Source organism: Heterodontus francisci, chromosome 37, assembly GCF_036365525.1.
Source record: "Heterodontus francisci isolate sHetFra1 chromosome 37, sHetFra1.hap1, whole genome shotgun sequence".
NCBI lineage: Eukaryota > Metazoa > Chordata > Chondrichthyes > Heterodontiformes > Heterodontidae > Heterodontus > Heterodontus francisci.
Window position 1 is genome coordinate 9264730 of NC_090407.1, and position 19116 is coordinate 9283845.

The 19116-nt window shown below is 43.2% G+C and overlaps 1 protein-coding gene across 10 annotated transcripts in view; it reads left to right on the plus strand.

The window, feature by feature from the left end:
- samd11 (sterile alpha motif domain containing 11) overlaps positions 1–19116 on the plus strand; it is a 231663-nt gene that overhangs the window by 165855 nt on the left and 46692 nt on the right. For all 10 annotated transcript variants that reach the window (XM_068017043.1, XM_068017037.1, XM_068017038.1 and 7 more), the window contains one exon: positions 15480–15624. In XM_068017043.1, coding sequence (XP_067873144.1) covers positions 15480–15624 — 145 coding nt within the window. The remainder of the gene's footprint in view (positions 1–15479; positions 15625–19116) is intronic.

A 19116-nucleotide genomic window follows, 5' to 3' on the forward strand; every position in this document is an offset into this window, starting at 1 on the left:
GAGAGGATCATAATCCAGAAATCTGACAAGATTGTGGATTATTCAATCATCCAAATTAGAAGTTTTTTTTTAATAGAAACTGGTTTGAAAGCTTTGAGAAATTTGGGAATTTTAAAACAAAAGCAGGTCTTTTCAGTCAGTGATCCTATATAAAAATATAGATTAAACAACAACTTGTATTTATATAGTATTTTAATGTAATTAAATGTCCCAAGTGCTTCACAAGAGCATGAACAAACAAAATTTGACACCGAGTCACATACGGCTGTATTAGGACAGGTGGGCAAAAGCTTGGTCAAAGAGGTAGATTTTAAGGAGTGTCTTAAGGTGGAGAGTCCGATAGAGAGGTGTTGTCAGACCAGTAGCCAGTGTAGCTCACAGATCAAATGCTGATGGATAGCAGGACTTGGTGTGAGTTAGGATACGGGCAGCAGAGTTTTGAATGAGCTGCAAGTTTACAGAGAGTGCAAGCTGGGAGTCCGGCAAGGCTTAGTTAAATCTAGAGCTAACAAAGGTGTAAAATGTCAATATTCAGAAATGTAAAAGATCACCCAGTGAATCAGGCATTATCTCAACGACGTGAGCAGAAAAATGACATTGATTCAAGTACAGATTCTGGTTTTGGGTTTGTTAGCTGGACAATAAGCATTTACAAAATGTAATAATGTGAATGAGCTGAGATTGACGGATGAGAGATTATCAATGAATGAATATTTAGCTGGGACCATGTGTTGTTTCGTTGACAGTTTGAATAATTTGAGAATTGCATCAATAATGGATAGAATGGTTTCGTAAAATGGTCAGTTGAAAGAGCTGAACCAATGGGAATTTAATTGTTGCCATCTTCCAGACTTACCGAAATAAACGGTAAAACTGGGAGTCCGGAAAGTGCATATTAAAAGGCATACTTCAGTTCGATCTTTGATCTGTTTAGGATTGATTTTAGGCGTATTGTTAAAGTATTAAATGTTGCATTTATGATTTTATTTTAAATGTTGCATTATTCCCAAGGCTGCACATTCCATCCTTACAGCCATTCCCCTCCCTCCATCCTCTTTGATTGACGCTGTCAGTGGACTGACTGTGTGTTTCACCTGAAATTGTTAACATCAGTCCAGCATGTAGACTGTGCACTCACTGAGGTGTGACAAGTGAATGTGTTTTTCTTCCAAGATAAAGTGAACCTCCCCATCTATTGTCAGTTAGTGGCAGACATCAGAAAGACTTGCATTTATATAGTGCTTTTTATGACATCCCAAAGTGCTGTACAGCCAATGAAGTACTTTTGAAGCGTTGCCACTGTTGTAATGTAGGAAACATGACAGCCAATTTGTGCACAGCAAGCTCCCACAAACAGATAATGTTGAGATAATCTGTTTTTATTGTTAAGACCAAGCGGGAGTAATGCACTGTTAATTCAGTCCCACTACTCCACAGGTCATAGCATATGAAATAAAGTTTCCCACCTACTGAAGAATAGCCAAATTAAACATTGTATTTTCCCCCCAGAATAAAGCACACCAAACCAGGTTTCTTTAAGCAAAAACAACATGAGCTATTTATTAGAAAATAAATAATAGGTGTTAACTACTAACGAGATAAATCTATACATGAAAAAATCCCTTATTCCCTTAACCCTCATGCACACACACACACATACATTCAAAGAGAAACCAGTTAACCAGAGAAAAGGATTTTTGGTACCGCTGTTTCTTAGGAATAGAAGGAATAATAACAAAAATTGAGGTTCATGTTCTGGTAGGATGTTTTCGGTACGGTAAGGTGTCCCAGAGTCGAATAGTCAGATGCCACTCCAAGTCTCTGCAGGCAAGGTTGATGAACAGTCTGTGATGGGTAGGTGTTCATGGCAATTTAACTGCAGCAGGCGTCACAGATGTCTTCCATCAGGGTGTAGCAACAGGTTTGTTTGGGGTTTTGAAGCAGCAGTCTAGCAGTAAAAGAATTCTTCAGATTTTAGGATTTCTTAGAATACAGGAGGCAGCAGGAATCTCACTGGATGCAGAAATTCTTCAGAGACAGGAGGCAACAGGAATCTGCTACCTTTCAAATGCAGGATTCCTTTTCAAGAGATGAGAGTCTCCTTTTATAGAGAGAGGTAGCACTTTTCTGGATCTTTTCTCTCTTGCTACAGGCAGGTCGAGCAAAGATTTCAAATGTCTGTCCTTTGTCCAATTCACAGGCATTTTACAAGGGTCCTAAGTGAAAAAAGAACCTTCCTGAACATGGTCACATGTCCAGACACACTGTATTCCCCTGGTTCAAAAGCAGCTCTGAAGAAAGATTAAACCCCTGGGGTTTCCTTGAAACTGCTGGCCTTCCTTCCCTTTTACAATTTTAACTTCCTTTCAAAACACCCATAAGGTTCAACTCTTGTTCTGAACTTCCTTTCAAAACATTGCAGGAATTCCAATTATTTTGCAGGAGTCTTTCACTGAGCAAAATTCTTTTTTCAGTTTTTTTTTTTGGAAACACATAGAAGTCCAAGAGTTTAGTACAAAAATAAAACCTTTTGTGACATTATTATGATTGAGAGATAAATATTGGCCTAGGCACCAAGGAGAGCTCCCCTGCTCTTCTCAAAACAGTGTCATGGGATCTTTTGCATTCACCTGAGAGGGCAGGCGGGGCCTTGGTTTAATGTCTCATCCAAAAGATGGCACCTCTGACAGTGCAGCACTCCCTCAGTACTATATTGGAGCACTGGCCTAGATTTTGTGCTCATATCTTGGACTGGGACTTGAACCCACAACCTTCTGACTTGGCAGCAAGAGTGCTACCCACTGAGCTACAGTTTGCACATGATGGCAATCAGTAACCATGTGATAATAGCTAAGCCAAGCAATAGAATTTGGACCATCAAAGTGTATTTTCATTCCCTTTCTTACTTGAATCTGGTTGGGACACTGTTTCATGAATGCTTTCCCCTCTGCTATCTTACTCTGGTGACCTTAAGACAGTTAGGGGTAACATTGCTCAAGGTAACTCCAGCACAAGAGCTGCTGCAACCCCAGAGATATGGCAATTACCCCCATGATCTCCCACAGGCTTTATGGCAGGTGATCAGGAGAAAACTTCATTCTGCTTCTGAGTGTCCGCAAGCTTCTTGGCAAAGGTGGTTCAGTGGGTTCGCTGGAACCTGACCTCATGCAATATCCACAGGTCACTGAGTATGATCAGGAGTGTGAGCCTAAATGTTCTCTGGCTTGGAGATACTGAAGCCATATTGTAATAACTGCTATCCTAGCTGATATCAGCTAATTCAGTAGAGATCGAGGATTGACTTCTGCAATCTGGATGGCTCAGTACCAAACCATGTGGGGCATGCACACACTGAGCCATCAAGGAGTGTTGACTTCAAAGGTTTTTAATGATCTCTTAGATTTGCATAGTAATCCTACCTTTTTTTTCCTGTATACTTTTTTAAATCATTACTTACGATGTAGGTGGAACAAATAATCCTCCTGTCTGTCTTTCTCTGCTTCTGAGTTGGGTTTTTTACTCTTAGCTGCTTGCAAAGGCCTGTCTTCAGCCAGAAGAGTGCAGGAGAAGATTGTGGTCATTCCAGGAAGGTACCCACAAGTGAACCACTTCTGCGTTGCATTAAAAGCAACCTATCAGGTGGTGGAAACCACTGGGATTCAAGTCACACGTCTTCCTTCTAGGCAGAAGCTGTTAATACATATTTCAGCAGTTTCCTGATTTGAGATGGGCAATACTGGCAGTATTTTAGCACCTTGGCTAATTTAAGGTGTGAGATTATACATTGGATGGCTTTGTAACAGACTGTCTTGGAGTGTCCAATGCAGGCATTTTGCAGTGGATTGCAACACTTCTGTTTGCAGGTGATGTGTTGCTGGCAGACTTGTTTGAGCAATGTGCTTCACTCACCATCTCGAACAGCAGGCTAATCAATAGTGAGAGGTGGTGTTGCGTGTTGCAAAATGCAAAGAGGATATCGCCTTTTTTTTTGTGGCTCAAGAGATGATCTTGATGGCATCAATTGGAAGATGTAAGGGGTGTCCGCCAACAGCAAAATCCTGTGGATGCTGAAAATATGAAATATAAACAGAAAATGCTGGAAATACTCAACAGGTCAGGCAGCACTTGTGGAGAGAGAAACAGAGTTAACGTTTCAGGTCATTGAATCATAGAATGGTTACAGCACAGAAGGAGGCCATTCAGCCCATCATGTCCATGCCATCTCTCTAGAAGAGCTGCTCAACTAGTCCCACTCCCTTGCCTATTCCCTGGAACCCTTTAGATTTTCTCTCTTGATAATTATCCAATTTCCTTTTGAAGGCCACAAATGAATCTGCCACCACCACACCCTCCAGCAGTGCATTCCAGATCCGAACCACTCGCTGCGTAAAAAAGACCCTCACGTCCCATTTGGTTCTTTTGCCGATTGCCTTAAATTGGTGCCCTCTGGTTCTTCACCCTTCTGCCAATGGGAACAATCTCTCTCTATCTTCTCTGTCCAGACCCCTCATGATTTTTGAAAGTGACGTTCAGGATTCCCTCTTGAGCCATAAAAGTGGGTAATATAGAGCTTGGCAGCATCTGCTGCCTTATCTCATTGCTTAGCCCACTGTTCAAGAGGGGAGCGAAGCACATTCCCAAATAAGTCTGCCAACAACACATTGCATTTGGATCTTCATGGTTACTTCATTTGATGCCTTGGTGGTGGTGGGGAGAGGCGGGGGGGGACTGTTAGATGCTCAAGTTGGCTTGGGACTCCTGTTGAGAAAGGTACAGTAGCCTTGTGGTTATGGGATGAAACTTGCAACCCAGAAGTCATGATTTCAAATCATGGCTCCTTCTGAAATTGAATAAATCGGGTCATTTATATGCTGCCTCCAGAAAGAGCCACTAAGTGTGAAATGGTTGTTTAAAAACCCAACTTGTTCCCTTCCCAGCCCTACTTGGTCTGGCCCACACTTGACTTCAGTCCCCACATTACATGATTAACTCTTAATGTCTTAAGAATTGACATCACAAACCATTCAGTTGTGTTTTTTTTTAAATCCACAAAGCAAGACAGCCTACCCTTCTTAAAGGTGGTTTTGTCAGCATCACTCACATCCTGAGAAAATAAGTTCTGTTTCCTCTCTTATAAATGATAGCGTGGTCAATTTAAAGTTAAGGTGGCTCCATGGCGTCCTGCTTAGTGATGGTAGGTTTGAAATAGAGCCACATCTCTGTGGCAGGTTCAGTGTACCTGAGGAGGCAGGTAAGTAGCTCGAGCAAGCTCATGGGGGCGTTGAAAGGACAAACGCGAGTCGAGAGCAAATAAATAGAAGAAAAGATCAATCTCAAAGGATAAGGCCTCAAGCATTCTCTCATGGATGAATAAAGGAGCAGCAGAGGAGTTTTAAGCTTTCCCATAAATTGTTCTCCATTCCAGCTGAGAGAAGGTGGAGACTCTGATTATGAACTCTGCCCCCCAGAGGTGAAGGTTCAATATTCCAAGCTGATAGCCCACTCAATGCCTCTGTACATCAAACCAATGGAATTCATTTTTTAACAAATCCATTCTGTTGCCTCGGGCACAAAGTACACATGTTGTAAACCCAAAATTTCAGTTTACCGACCAATTAGGTTCAATTTACTTTTATTGTTTCAGCAGTCTGGAGCATAAGGATTTTGTAAATCTAATCTAAAATGAAAGCAGTTAATGGAAAATCATTACAGGGTAAATTCTGGTGGTAAACCCATTACTATTTCCGTAAAAGTTTGCATTGATTTTTTTTTTCACAGTTGCTATCAGATGAATACAAATATCTGATGGTTGATATTTCTTCTGGAATTTAACAATTGCTTCCAAACTGCTATCTAAAATGGCCAAAAGGATTGACGTTATACTTACACACATGTTGTCCATGATTCCAAAATTGAGTTATGAGTAAATGAGGAAAAACTGTCTCCACTGGTAGGAGGGTCAATAACGAGATGACGCAGATTTAAAGTAATTGGCAAAAGGACCAGAGGTGAGATGAGAATTTTGTTTTACACAGCGAGTTATGATGATCTGGAATGCGCTGCCTGAAAGGATGGTTGGAAGCAGATGCAATGGTAACTTTACAAAGAGAATTAGAGGTATTCTGGAAGGAGAGAAAATGGCCAGGCTATGAGAAAAGAATAGGGCGGAGGGACGAATTGGACAGCTCTTTCACATGGGCGGTGCAGTGGTTAGCACCGCAGCCTCACAGCTTCAGCAACCCGGCTTCAGTTCTGGGTACTGCATGTGCGGAGTTTGCAAGTTCTCCCTGTGTCTGCGTTTCCGCCGGGTGCTCCGGTTTCCTCCCACATGCCAAAAGACTTGCAGGTTGATAGGTAAATTGGCCATTGTAAATTGCCCCTAGTGTAGGTAGGTGGTAGGAGAATGGTGGGGATGTGGTGGAGAATATGGGGTTAATGTGGGATCAGTATAAATGGGTGGTTGTTGGTCGGCACAGACTCGGTGGGCCGAAGGGCCTGTTTCAGTGCTGTATCTCTAAATAAAAGTACGATGTGCTGAGAGGCCTTCGTCTGCGTTTTATGATTCTGTGAGACTGGAAATTCAGGAAGTTGAGCCATATGTACGCTCTTCCAGTGACAGCGCTGCAAATTGGAGAAGAGCCAAGGTGTTGGTATTCTTAGGTCGCACCAAAGGATGGCAGCTTTGCAAGCTTGAAAAGACCTTTAATAGTAGCAGAAGCTGTTACATGCGATGGTTGATGTGTTAGGGCAGGACTCAAGTCGAGGGCCATAGTGGTGTGACAGGAGCATTGAACTTTTCTGCTACTCCTGAAGGTGTTGTTTCTCTTCGTTGCTTTAATTAAAAGTGCCTTTCAGGACTACTGGCCAGGTTTGTAACCTCAGCAGTGTGATAAAGATCAAGGATGCAAACTAACCATCGCATTTTGGAGCAGTTTTGGAATGGGCTGTTCCAGGACGTTAGTGACCTTTAGGCAAAAGCTTTGGGTCTTATCGATTGGCTGTTGGTGGGTTGTCATACCGGTGCCTTGTGTCAGTGCTGGGTGGGATATGGATCTGTGCTGGTCCTTGTTCGCACTCTGACGCTCCATTCTGCACCGGGCAATTGACAGGAGGTGCCCAGTGTAGGCCAAGTACTTAACTAAGGAGAAAGTATTAGTCAAATCAGGCCAGGGCGGTCAATTACAGAGCAGAATTGACATGAGCTGTGATCCAGGCTCTTATTCACCCGTTCAGTGGTGTGTGGTGGTGGTGCGATGCTGGGACATCTGAAGGAGGACCAGAAAAAATAATTTGCAGGGAGTGTGGGTCTGTGGAGGAGTAGAAGGAAATAGTAATTTAAGAAACACATTGGGCCGGACTTTTGTCCTTGTGTTGGGACCCTGACATCGGGCACGTTTCTGAGTCCCGCCCCCACATCGTCTTGGTGCCTGATGCCCAACACAATTTTTAACGAGCTGGCCAATTAGTGGTAGGTAGCGCACAAACAGCAGGCAGCTTCCGAGGCTGGAGGGCCAATAGGAGGCCCTCCAGCACTCTCTGGCAGCCCCACCATCAGAAATGGGGGCTGCCAATTTATGTAGGAGCGAGAGAGGGATCCTCAACATGGAAGCACCCTCTGAAGACTTTTTGAAAAAGTTAGATTAAAACTGACTACAATTGCCGGACTGATACAATGGAGATGGATCCCTCCGGCATCAGTTACCTTAAAAGGCATTTAATGATGCCTAAGTGGCAGGTTGCTGTTTCCGCACTGAACTGGCATATTCCAAGATGGCCGGTGGCGGGAAATTGTGGGCCTGCCTGCCTCTGGTCCCGCCTCCGCGGCCATTTAAGAATTCAACCCTTTGAGTCTCGTTAAGGAAGATACGGTCAGGGGACTTGGTAGCCAATTCCGTTTAAGCCCCAAATGATGGGGTAAAGGTCTTGTGTTAAGTGCTGTCAGTGAAATGAATTTGGATCCCTGTCAACTTAGGTTATGGTGAGAATGGAACTACAGCACAAACTGACCACAAGTGTACATTAAACTGGTAATCTCAGTCAGGGAGGTTGGAATATGATATTTAGATGCACGTTTCACTCTTTGGTCAACTGTAAAGTCCTTTCATAAGTAGATTTCATTTTCCTCAGGAGATTATCGCTGGAACTAAAAGTTTTTATTTATTTATGGAGATACAGCACTGAAACAGGCCCTTTGGCCCACCGAAGCTGTGCCAACCATCAACCACCCATTTATACTAATCCTACATTAATCCCATTACCCTCTCACATCCCCACCTTCCCTCAATTCTCCTACCACCTACCTACACTAGGGGCAATTAATAATGGCCAATTTGCCTATCAACCTGCAAGTCTTTGGCTGTGGGAGGAAACCGGAGCACCCGGCGAAAAACCACACGGTCACAGGGAGAACTTGCAAACTCCGCACAGGCAGTACCCAGAATCAAACCCAGGTTGCTGGAGCTGTGAGGGTGCGGTGCTAACCACTGTGCCACCCAACCTTGCCACATCCTTGCATTTAAAACAACCAAAAAAAAACTTGCACGTAGGGGGACAAACAAATTTTTGTTAAGCTTTCCTTTATTTAGAAAGGGATAGAATGTTCTAGATTACCTATCAAACCTCAGATAAAATATTAAGTATTCATGGTGAAGGGAGAAAGGATAATTCCCCAATTCTGGTGGAGAAACCATGTTTAGAGAGAGTGGGCATCAGCGATGGGGAGCTCTGATGTTATAACCCTGATACTCTGACCTGTGCTCCTAGGGAGTGTGGAATTAACTCCTCCCAAGTCTTGGCTCTGCTTGCATCGTATTTATGTTGAGTGTATCTGCACATTTGTGATTTTAAAAACTCTGGTGGATATTGTCACTGACGTTTCAGAAGCTGGATGACAGGACATTGTGGGCCGACACCTCGAGTAGATGTTTGCATCTCTCTATCTTCTCGATGACGGCAGCACAACGGGAACCGTCCACTGTATCGTGCCCATAATTCAGTAAGCAGGGATATAAAAATAATTGTGCAGAAGTGTGGCTTCATGTCAGTAGCTGAATGCTGCATGCAGCGTGATACTGAGCTGATATGTCTGGAGTTAGCTAACATCGAACAAGCTAACAGTGGGAGCCCTACAATTGATATGTCCCTGGGCAAGGTATTCTAGTCTTGAAGGCTCTCCCTCAGTGGAATGTGTAGCATGGAACAGCTCCCTCCCTGACTGTACTGTACTGCACTGCCTCTTCCTTCCATTGCCCTTTGGCTTCCTTAGTTTCCTTCCTACTTTTAAAATTAAACATTTCTCCTGCCCTTTGTTTTGATCTGTCAATGCCAACTGAGAGTTCAGTTGAGAGGATGCGGAGGCATCATGCTGTGTGTTCTCCCTATGACATTCTGCAGTTCTGTCTCGTATCCTTTAGATAAGGCCCCACATCCACTCAGCTCCTTTATACCTAATGGTGTCAATTGTGGCTCAGTTGGCTCTTGCCTCTCAGTCAGAAGGTTCTGGGTTCAAGCCCCATTCCAGAGACTTGAGCACAGAATCCAGGCTGACATGCCAGTGCAGTAGTGAGGGAGTGATGTATTGTTGGAGGTAGTGTCTTTCGGATGAGATGTTAAATTGAAGCCCTGCCTGCCCTCACGGGTGGACATAAAAAAAATTCCCATGGGCAGGGGGAGTTCTCCCTCGTGTCCTTGCCAATATTTGTACCTCAACCAACACCTAAAAAAGGATTATCTAGCCATTATCACATTGCCATTTGTGGGAGCTTGCTGTGCGCAAATTGGCTGCCGCGTTTCCTATATTACAACAGTGACTACACTTCAAAAGCACTTCATTGGCTTCAAGGTGCTTTGGGACTTCCTGAGGTTTGTGAAAGGCGCTATATAAATGTAGGAGTCTTTCTTTCATTACCCAATGTGTTCTTGCAGAAAAAAGAGCTTTTCCTAATCCATCTGGCTCTGTTCATTTCACTGGATTATGTTCCTTGTAACTTCGTGTTGCTTCACATTTCTTCTCTTCGTTTTCACCAAAGCGCCATTTTGTTTTAACAGCACTGTGTGAGATTCGAACTTTGGTCAGTCAGCATGCTAGTATAATAGCACAGTGCACGCTCTATCTCTGTCTGTCTGTGTCAAGCTCAGAAAACTTCTTAAAAAAAAGTCATTCAAATTAAACTGGGGCAAGAGGGGAGAAGTGAGATCATTTTAATAACTTATGTTAGCCAGATGTGATTCTGTTACAGTCTATTCAGTGAGCCTACATTAGCCAAGTTGGAGCAATATTGTCTCTTTTAAGGGAGATGATAAGTGATTTCTTTGCTATGCAATAATAATGATTTCTTCAACTCACCCTATGTTGGCTGTATCTTCCCTATTAGTCACTGAGTGGAAAGTACAATTTTTTTTTTCCCTTGCAAGGCCCGAAACCCAGTAGGCTTTTCTTTAAAGATATGCGATCAGCAGCCCACACATGGTTTCTCTCCTGTGTGTGTGTGTGTGTGTGTGTGAGAGTGTGTGTGTGATGTAAGCACTTACACTTGCAGCACTTCCTAGGCAGCGCAGACAGGGTAAGTACACAGAAATAAAAAGCCTTAAGGCCATGGAAAGCAGATACACAGGCTCTTGTTTTGCACAGTGTTAAAGGGACATCTTTAAAATCGATATATGTTGGGTGCGCTGCTTTAGCTCTTTCTGTAATGTTAATTGGTTTCTGAATCCCTTTGTCAAACTCGTGACTGCTTGCTGTTGTGTATTTGCATTTAGCAATGTTAAGGTGTCACTTCTTCTGCTGGCCAAAGCAGGCAACAATTTGTCCATTTCTGATCCTGCCGATTTTAAAATACTGTCATATTCGGCACACAGAGTGTCCCTCCACTGAATGGCTTTTTCTGTTATACAGTAACTCAGAAAATAGATGAAATTGCTATCTCTGTGTAATGGTCTGTCTCTGTAATATTGAACCCAGGAGAGCCGAAATGATGTGGAGGTCAGCTTTGTGTGCTTTTTATTTTTTTTAAAAAAGGTGGAATTCGAATTAAATTTATGCCACGGGGGAAGGTGCGCGGTTCCTCAGAGGAAAGTTACAGGTGGATAACAGGAGGTAAAGCGAGGTGCAAGTGACGTTGAGATGCCATGACAGTGGCAGACGTTGCCATTTTAAGAAAGGCATTACCCTTTTAAGCTGCTATGTTCTAAACTCAGGAATAAAAGAGAAGAGGCACATTGTGGGGGTGGGGAATCTCTCTGTGGTTGGCCTTTTTGTTGCATGAGCATAGGGTTCAAACTGAGTTGTAGCTCTAGGCGGCTCAAATGACTCATTCAGGTGACGCTTGTGGATTAACAGGGAATATATTTAACTGGCAGTCTGCTGGCAAGTTGCCACAGCAGTGAAAAAAGTTAGAACAGAAGCAAGGGATGGGGTGGAGGGCAGAAAGTAACGAGATGTAAACGACAACGTGTAGATCTCGGCTTTTAAATTCTTAACTTTATTATCTATAAATGCGATTTTTTTTTTTGCTCGTGTTTCCCGTCAGACGGATGTTGTGGTTTGAAAGGTTTGTTTGAATGCAGCTGTTTCTCTTGACGACTCCCTCCAGCCCCTTTGCAGCAAGGATAGATTTTTCCGATCTACTCCTGTATCCGTGCCAACTGTACAGTTCCCGGTCTCGCTGAAGTTTCTCTGTGAACTGTAACTGGCCCTTTGTGCTAAAGCGTCCTGTGATGACAGGCCACCCTGAGGTAGTCCAGAGGAAGTCAAAGCTAACGATAGAGAGGGACGGAGACGACACTGCCTGATCCAGTCCGGAGTGTCTTGTGCTCTGCGCTATGTCTGCATTCTTCAGCCGTGCGCTTGAACAGCTGGCTGATGTGGAGCATAAACACCTGCACAGGCCAGTTGGGCTGAATGGCCTGTCCCTGTAAATTCTAAACAATTCTAGCTGTGCCGTCCCCTGAGGGGAAAGGTTTTGCTGTGATAGATAGGGCTCTAGAGCATATGGTGCAAAGAGGCAGAGGAGGTAACTTGCTAATTTTAAGCTGTCTTGATCTCGTGTAGTCAAAGGACAAGTTCCTTTAAAGTGCTGCTCCAGATGTTCCTATTAACACCTTTCAGTAGATTCTATTTAGCTTAAAGAATACAGAAATTATATGCGTATAATATATTTTTTATGTATATATAGGATTTTGCTGATGTAAAGTCAGCACTGTATGTATTATTTCTTCCTGAACGTTGTGACGGAGTGAGCTGCTAATTACCCCAGCAGTAATCAGGCTACATGGCAGAGGATTAGGTGGGCACTTGAGGTGCCTGGAGACATGAATCATTCACAACAGCACGGATGTTCCCGGAGGGCACAGTTTAACTCTGGTGTCCAGTGTCGCTGCAATTATCCCTGTACATTTTGAGCCTCAAACAAAAAAAACCGTGACAACAGGGCAATGTGAATAGATTTAGTGATAGCGAGGCTTCTGTTCACAATTTGAATACTCTCCTAACCGATCTCCCGTGGCATTGCTTATGATGTAGAAACTGATGCTACTGTTTTGTAAGGATTTCAGTGCGATATCTTGTAACATGCGACATACTCGTTTTGCTACTGAGGTAGGGCTGTGTCTCCCTTTTAAGGCCATGCCACCTGAATGTTGTGAATAGGCACATGCTGAGGTCAGTCAGAGCACAATTGTTCCTCTGTAGATTGGCAGCAGTTGATTTAAAATCCCTGGCTCCTCTCCAGGGTTTGCAAATGAAAAATCCAGCAGGAAATGACTGGATTTTTCTTTTTAAAAAAAAGGCGCGACCCCTGCAGTGTGATGTACGCTACATCGGTTCACGCTAACACATAGATAGCTTTTTATTACAAGCCCCTCCTTCAGCCAAGTGTTAGTAGAGTATTCAAATTGTCATCGCTATCGCTAAATCCATTCACATGACCCTGTTGTCACGATTGTCTTTTGTTTAAGGCTCAAAATGTACAGGATAATTGCAGGGGCACCGTCATCTAATTTGATTTTGGACCCCTAACCCATCTCCTCACGACCAGGTCAAGTGGAGCACCACAGAGCCAGTAATCGCTGTTAACAGGACAAGCAAAATGTTGATCATTGCCAGAGTTAAGCCATGCCCTCCGGGAACATCCATACTGTTGTGAACGCTTCATGTCTCCAGGCACCTCAAATGCCCACCTAATTCTCTGCCCTGTGGACTGATATTAGCTGGGGCTCTATAGTCTGACGTTATGTGATCTTTATTGTTAACATCACGTTGGGTTTTGTACGAATTGCAAAAGAAAACGAGGTGATGCAATTTGCTTTAGTTTCACATCAAGCGATGCAAATCAGAGACACAAATACATAGATGTCAAAGGCTGAATTTCATTGAGTTTTTGTGTCCTTTTTTAGGTGGTATATTTTGATCGAATCATTTAGGGTCTGTGGCTCAATAATAAAGACAACTGATTCCTTGATCGTACTGCAAGGTGGCACATTGTTTTATTTAAGCCTTCTTGCTGAACTTTATCTACTAGCCCCGTTCTTTCCTAACCCCATGCTGGGGCAAGATTCTCCCAACATTTTTTTGGGGAGTTTAATTTCCTCAGTTCACTGCTGAATACAGGTGTTTAAAGTTAGTAACTGTGTTAATACAATGACTGTTACTAGAGTATGTTAACATGATAGGAGGGAATTAAACTGCTGAGCAAAACTGGACACTGACTCATAACTTTGGGGACTTCAAACTTGATGTTGTCCTCACTCATTGGGAAAACTTAAATATACCTTGCAGCAAGAGGTATAGGACAGTGAGTGATATGCTGACAAACTTAATTTCCTCAACCCTGCCTGGGGGCACTGGGGGTTCCCCTCCTCTCCACCACACCCGCATTGAGATCAACTAATGTAGCACAAACCAGAGTATTGGACCAGGAAGATTCCTGAGCTTCGGGTCTCCATAAACTTGAGCTGATCCAAAACTCTGCTGCCCATGTCCTTGCTCGCACCAAGTTCTATTCACCCGTCGCCCCTGTGCTCGCTGACCTGTATTGGCTCCTGGTTACGCAACACCTGGATTTTAAAATTCTCATCCTTGTTTTCAAATCCCTCCATGGCCTCATCCCTCCCCAGCTCTGTAACCTCCTCCAGCCCCAAAGCCCTCAGATATCTGCACTACTCTAATTCTGGCCTCTTGAGCATCCCCAGTTTCAATTGCCGCACCATTGGCGGCTGTGCCTACAGTGCCAAGGCCCCAAGCTCTGGAATACCCTCCCCACACCTCTCCGCCTCTCTCCCTCACTTTCCTCCTTTCAGACACTCCTTAAAATCTACCTCTTTGACCAAACTTTTGGTCATCTGGGCTAAAACTCCTTATATGGCTGGGTGTCAAATATAGCTTCATAACCTTATTCCTGCGAAGCGCCTTGGGACGTTTTATTCTGTTAAAGACACTAATTATGTACAAGTTGTTGTTGCCTCAGTCCTACACTGTGCAGCACGTGCAATTTACACCAGATTCTGGTCTCAAATAACCCACGGCTGCTGCTCCTTCCAGGTACAAAGATCCATTAACAGCACCAATCCTAACTCTTAACAACCATTAATAACAGTTAATCAGGACAACAACATATGGCATTTATACAATGTCTCTAATGTCGTAAAGCATCCCAAAGAGCTTCATAGAAGCATTACCAAACAAAATTTGACATCGCGTCCCATTAGGCGAAATTAAGCCAAATGGCCAATACTTGGTTATAAGGAGCATTTTAATGGAGGAAAGAGAGGTGGAGAGGTTTAGGGAGGATAATCCAGAGTTTAGGGCCAAGATAGCTGAAGGCAGGGCCTTCAGTGGTGGAGCGATGAAAATCAGGGATGTGCAAGAGGCCAGAATTGGAGGAACGCAGATACCTTGGAGGATTATGCTACTATAAACAGTCAACACAAGGTCACCACATTTATAACACAGCAGTAAGATGGAGATTAATTATCAAAATTAAAATTGGGAGCTAGTGTTTCTGCAGCTCTCTGAATTTTTGGGGCTGGGTGGGTGCTAGTGTAAATCAGATCTCTGGTATGAATTGATTAGTGAGGGTTCACTGTATCCACTGTTAAAGATACCGTCTGGTGATATCCTCCACTCCCTTATTAGTTAAACGAGCATTTCACTTCATGGGCCAGGCTTCTTTATCACAAATTGCCCACTTCTAAAGATGGATTATGTCAGCTGAAAATAGTCACACTGTAATGGGAGAGTGTGAAGTTGGGCACTCTTGCTACACGTATCCAAAATGCACGTGTTACAGGGAAAACCTGGGATCTAAGTAGTCAAAACACACCAGATGCAAGTGCGGCAGACTGAAAATAAACACCGTGTACTTTTCAGTATGCCATGGCTTCTGGTTGCATATTTATGGTACTTGTGATGAGCTGAAGTGTCTGTCTGTCTGTCTTAGCCTGTAAGGTGAGGTAAAAAAATGAGTGTTTTTGCCTCCTCGCAGACCTGCTGAGAGCTCGACAAGAGGCAGTCGCTGCCGTTCGGAACTCCAGTGCCATGGAGGCTCATATTCCATCTTCAAGTAGTTCGTCAAGTCAGAGGAGGAAACAGGGACTCCCCCAGCACAGAGACGCACACTTTAATGAGAGGTCAGTATTGACTCTGCCATAGCAGGTTCCATTTCATGAATGCAAGAGTATCCATCGCTTGACTTAGTTATCTGAGACGGTGGTTTTTTTCATTCAAAAAAAATCCACAATTCTTTGTGTGAAAGGCACCATCGGTATTTAGACAAGTGGCAATTGTTTTATTTTTGTTCCCGTCTTAAGTAAATGTAATTATAATTGTGAATTTATGCAACTCACCCCACCCCAACCCCCCCCCCCCCACCCCCCCCATTCCCACATTTACTTTATTTTGGTTCCATTTTTCTGCACCCTTCATTTGCAATGGGTTGTTTTCTCCCATCACAAGTTTAACACACTGAGAAGCTTGGGCTTTATCTCACCTGACTCATATTATGTTCTGAAATTACTGATTAGTTGGGCAAGAATTTTTTTGGAGGCAAAAGCCATTTTGGGCTTCTTTGCATGCCATAGGGGCAAGGCAGAACGTGCTCTACTGGCATCTAAAATTGATGAAAAATGAATAAGACAACAACAACTTGCATTTATACATTATCTTTAACGCAGTAAAACATCCGAAGGTGCTTCACCGGAAAGTAATCAGACAAACAATTCGACACTGAGCCAAAGAAGGAGACATTAGGTCAGGTGACTAAAAGCTTGGTCGGCGAAGCAGTTTTTAGGGAGCGTCTTAAAGGAGGCGGGGAGGTTTAGCGAGGGAATTCCAAAGCTTAAGGGCCTAGACAGCTGAAAGCTGACAGACAGAAGTAAATGACTTGTGACTAAAAGAACCAAAAGGGAACAGTATTATATTTCCTCAAATTAACAACGGAACTTTGAGTTGCTACTTTGAGATGAAAGGCAGATTGTAACCCCCTACAATCTGGCACTGCAAAGGCCCTTCTGTGAAGCTTCAAGGGCTAAGAGCATCATAGAGGGCATAGCTAGTAAGAACACTTTCTTTAGTATCTTTTTACTCTCTTTTTAGATGATTTGTTTTATTCCTCCTGCTTTGCAATTTGGCCATGGATAGATACGCCCATCGATGCTCATTGCTCACATGTGCATTTGATGCGCTCTCCTTTGCAAATATCGATGGCAAATGTGTGTTGTAAAGCTGGGAGAGCTGGGGGTTTTCTTTTCATAGGAAGAAGATCCTAATCCTAGTTCATTGCTGTGGATCTGAGGCTCTCTGCATTTATACATTAGTTGTACTAGAAGTAATCTGATTAATATGCAACAGGGAAACAACCGGAGGCTGGTGTGGCTGTGAGCTGGTGAAGCAGCACATGCTTGGGTTAGCAGGCTACAATCTAAAGCAGAACTGTTTTTTCCCCAGAGGTCTGATTTTTAAATACTGTGCGCCCACTCTGCTACTTTCCCTGGTTAATGTTAACTGGCCATGTTGGAGCTATTCTCATATAGCCAACATTTTGATTTCTTAACAGTAAACTATGCAAAGAATGTACCATCTGTATCGTGCCTTTTTGGATGGTCTGGATGTCTCAAAGCACTTCGCAACCAGTGAACTGTTTATGAAGGGTGGTCCCTGTTGTTTCTTAGCAAACGCAACAGCCAGTCTGCCCACAGCAAGGTTCCACAAACAGCCTTGGAGATGAATGACTGGTCATGCTGATTTGATGCTACAGTTTGAGGGAAGAATGTTGTCCAGGACTCCCTGCTCTTCTTTGAATAGTAACATAGGAAATAGGAGCAGGGGTAAGCCATTCGGCCCCTTGAGCCTGCTCCGCCATTCACCTAGATCGTGGCTGATCTTCTACCTCAATGCTATTTTCCCGCACTATCCTCATATCTCTTGATGCCTTTAATATCTAGAAATCTATCGATCTCTGTCTTAACACACTCTGACTGAGTGACTGAGCCTCCACTGCCCTCTGGGGTAGAGAATTGCAAAGATTCACCACGCTGAGTGAAGAAATTCCTCCTCATCTCAGTCCTAAATGACCTACCCCTTTTTCTGAGACTGCGCCCCCCTGATTCTAGACCCTCCAGCCAGGGGAAACATCCTTCCTGCATCTACCCTGTCAAGATCATGGGATCTTTTACATCCACTTGCCCTGCTGGAATAGGCAGTTGGGGCCTCGATATAGCATTTTTACTGACAGATGGCTCCTCTGACATTAACCATCCCATTAGTACTGCATCGGTGTGTCAGCCTTAATAAGTTTGAGTGGGATTTTTTAGTTCAATTTTATTTTGTGCTGAATTTTGTGCTGAACATAGGAAGGAACAGGAGAAGGCCATTTAGCCCCTGGAGGCTGTTCTGCCATTCAATTAGATCATGATTGATCTGTACCTTAACTCTGTCTACCAACCTAGGTTCCATAACTCTTAATACCCTAACCTAACAAAAATCTATCAATCTCAGTTTTTGAGTTTTCAGTTGGCGCCCAGCATCAAGAGTTTTTTTTAGGTAGGAGACAGTTTCAGGTTTCCACTAGACTTTGTATAAAGGTGAAGGATATCAGTACTGGGGATTGCCATCCAGTGCCAGGTCAGGTACAGGATGACTAGACACTCATTTCATTCCACTAAGCCACAAAGGTAGGGGGGGTGGATTTCCTGTGTGGCAGGAATGATAAACCCACTTTTAAAGGATGGGTTTACGATTTTGTTAACACAGAACACAGTCTTCCGCCAGTGTGTCCTGACCCCCAACTCCAAAGAACCATTCTCTTCTGCCCCAGTGTGACATTTCCACATATCACACCAGTCGTCCTTGTGACTTCTCTGGGTGAGACTGCAGACAGGTTCAAGTTTGTTGACGAAATGAAAGAAATCTTTAAAAAATGGGGTGTCGGCAAAGAGTCCTGATTATTTTCTTGGCTAGAGGTGACAAAAGGGATTTTATTGGTAAACGCTGAATGTTCCAACATTGGGGTATATGAGGCCAGAAAAAGCTGCTGCCTTTGAGGTGACGGTGAAGCAAATTGACACCAAAAAGAAAGAAACATAACATGAAATGAGTCAATTGTGGATGCCATCATGGAAAGGGGCCTCACTCTGGTCTTGTGTTTCCAAAAAATGTTGACTCAGTCCAACACTCTGTGGACTGCCTTCAGGAAACAGCTTACTCCATGCATTACGGACAATATTAGGTGAAGTGTGATGAATTATAGCTTGCCTTGTGTGTTGTGGTGTTTAAAAGCTGTCAGGAATAGGTATGTAATAAAATAGACAAATGGCTCGCACTAAACAAATGTGAAAGCAGAGACTATCAAATTAACCACTAAATGCAATACCTTTCCATCAGATTACAGAATGAAATCGGATTAAAGATTTACAACTATGATGCAGATTTAATAAATCAAATACTTTGGATGTGTATGGAGCTTTTATTATTGATTTTATTTTCTGCTTATTCCAAACTAAGTTATTTTGGTTTTAGCCTCATCTGTTATCTGTATTGTATTTTTGAAACCATTTCTTCATATGTATCATATATATTATATATGATATATAAAAACTTATTTATTAATAAAATTAATACATGGT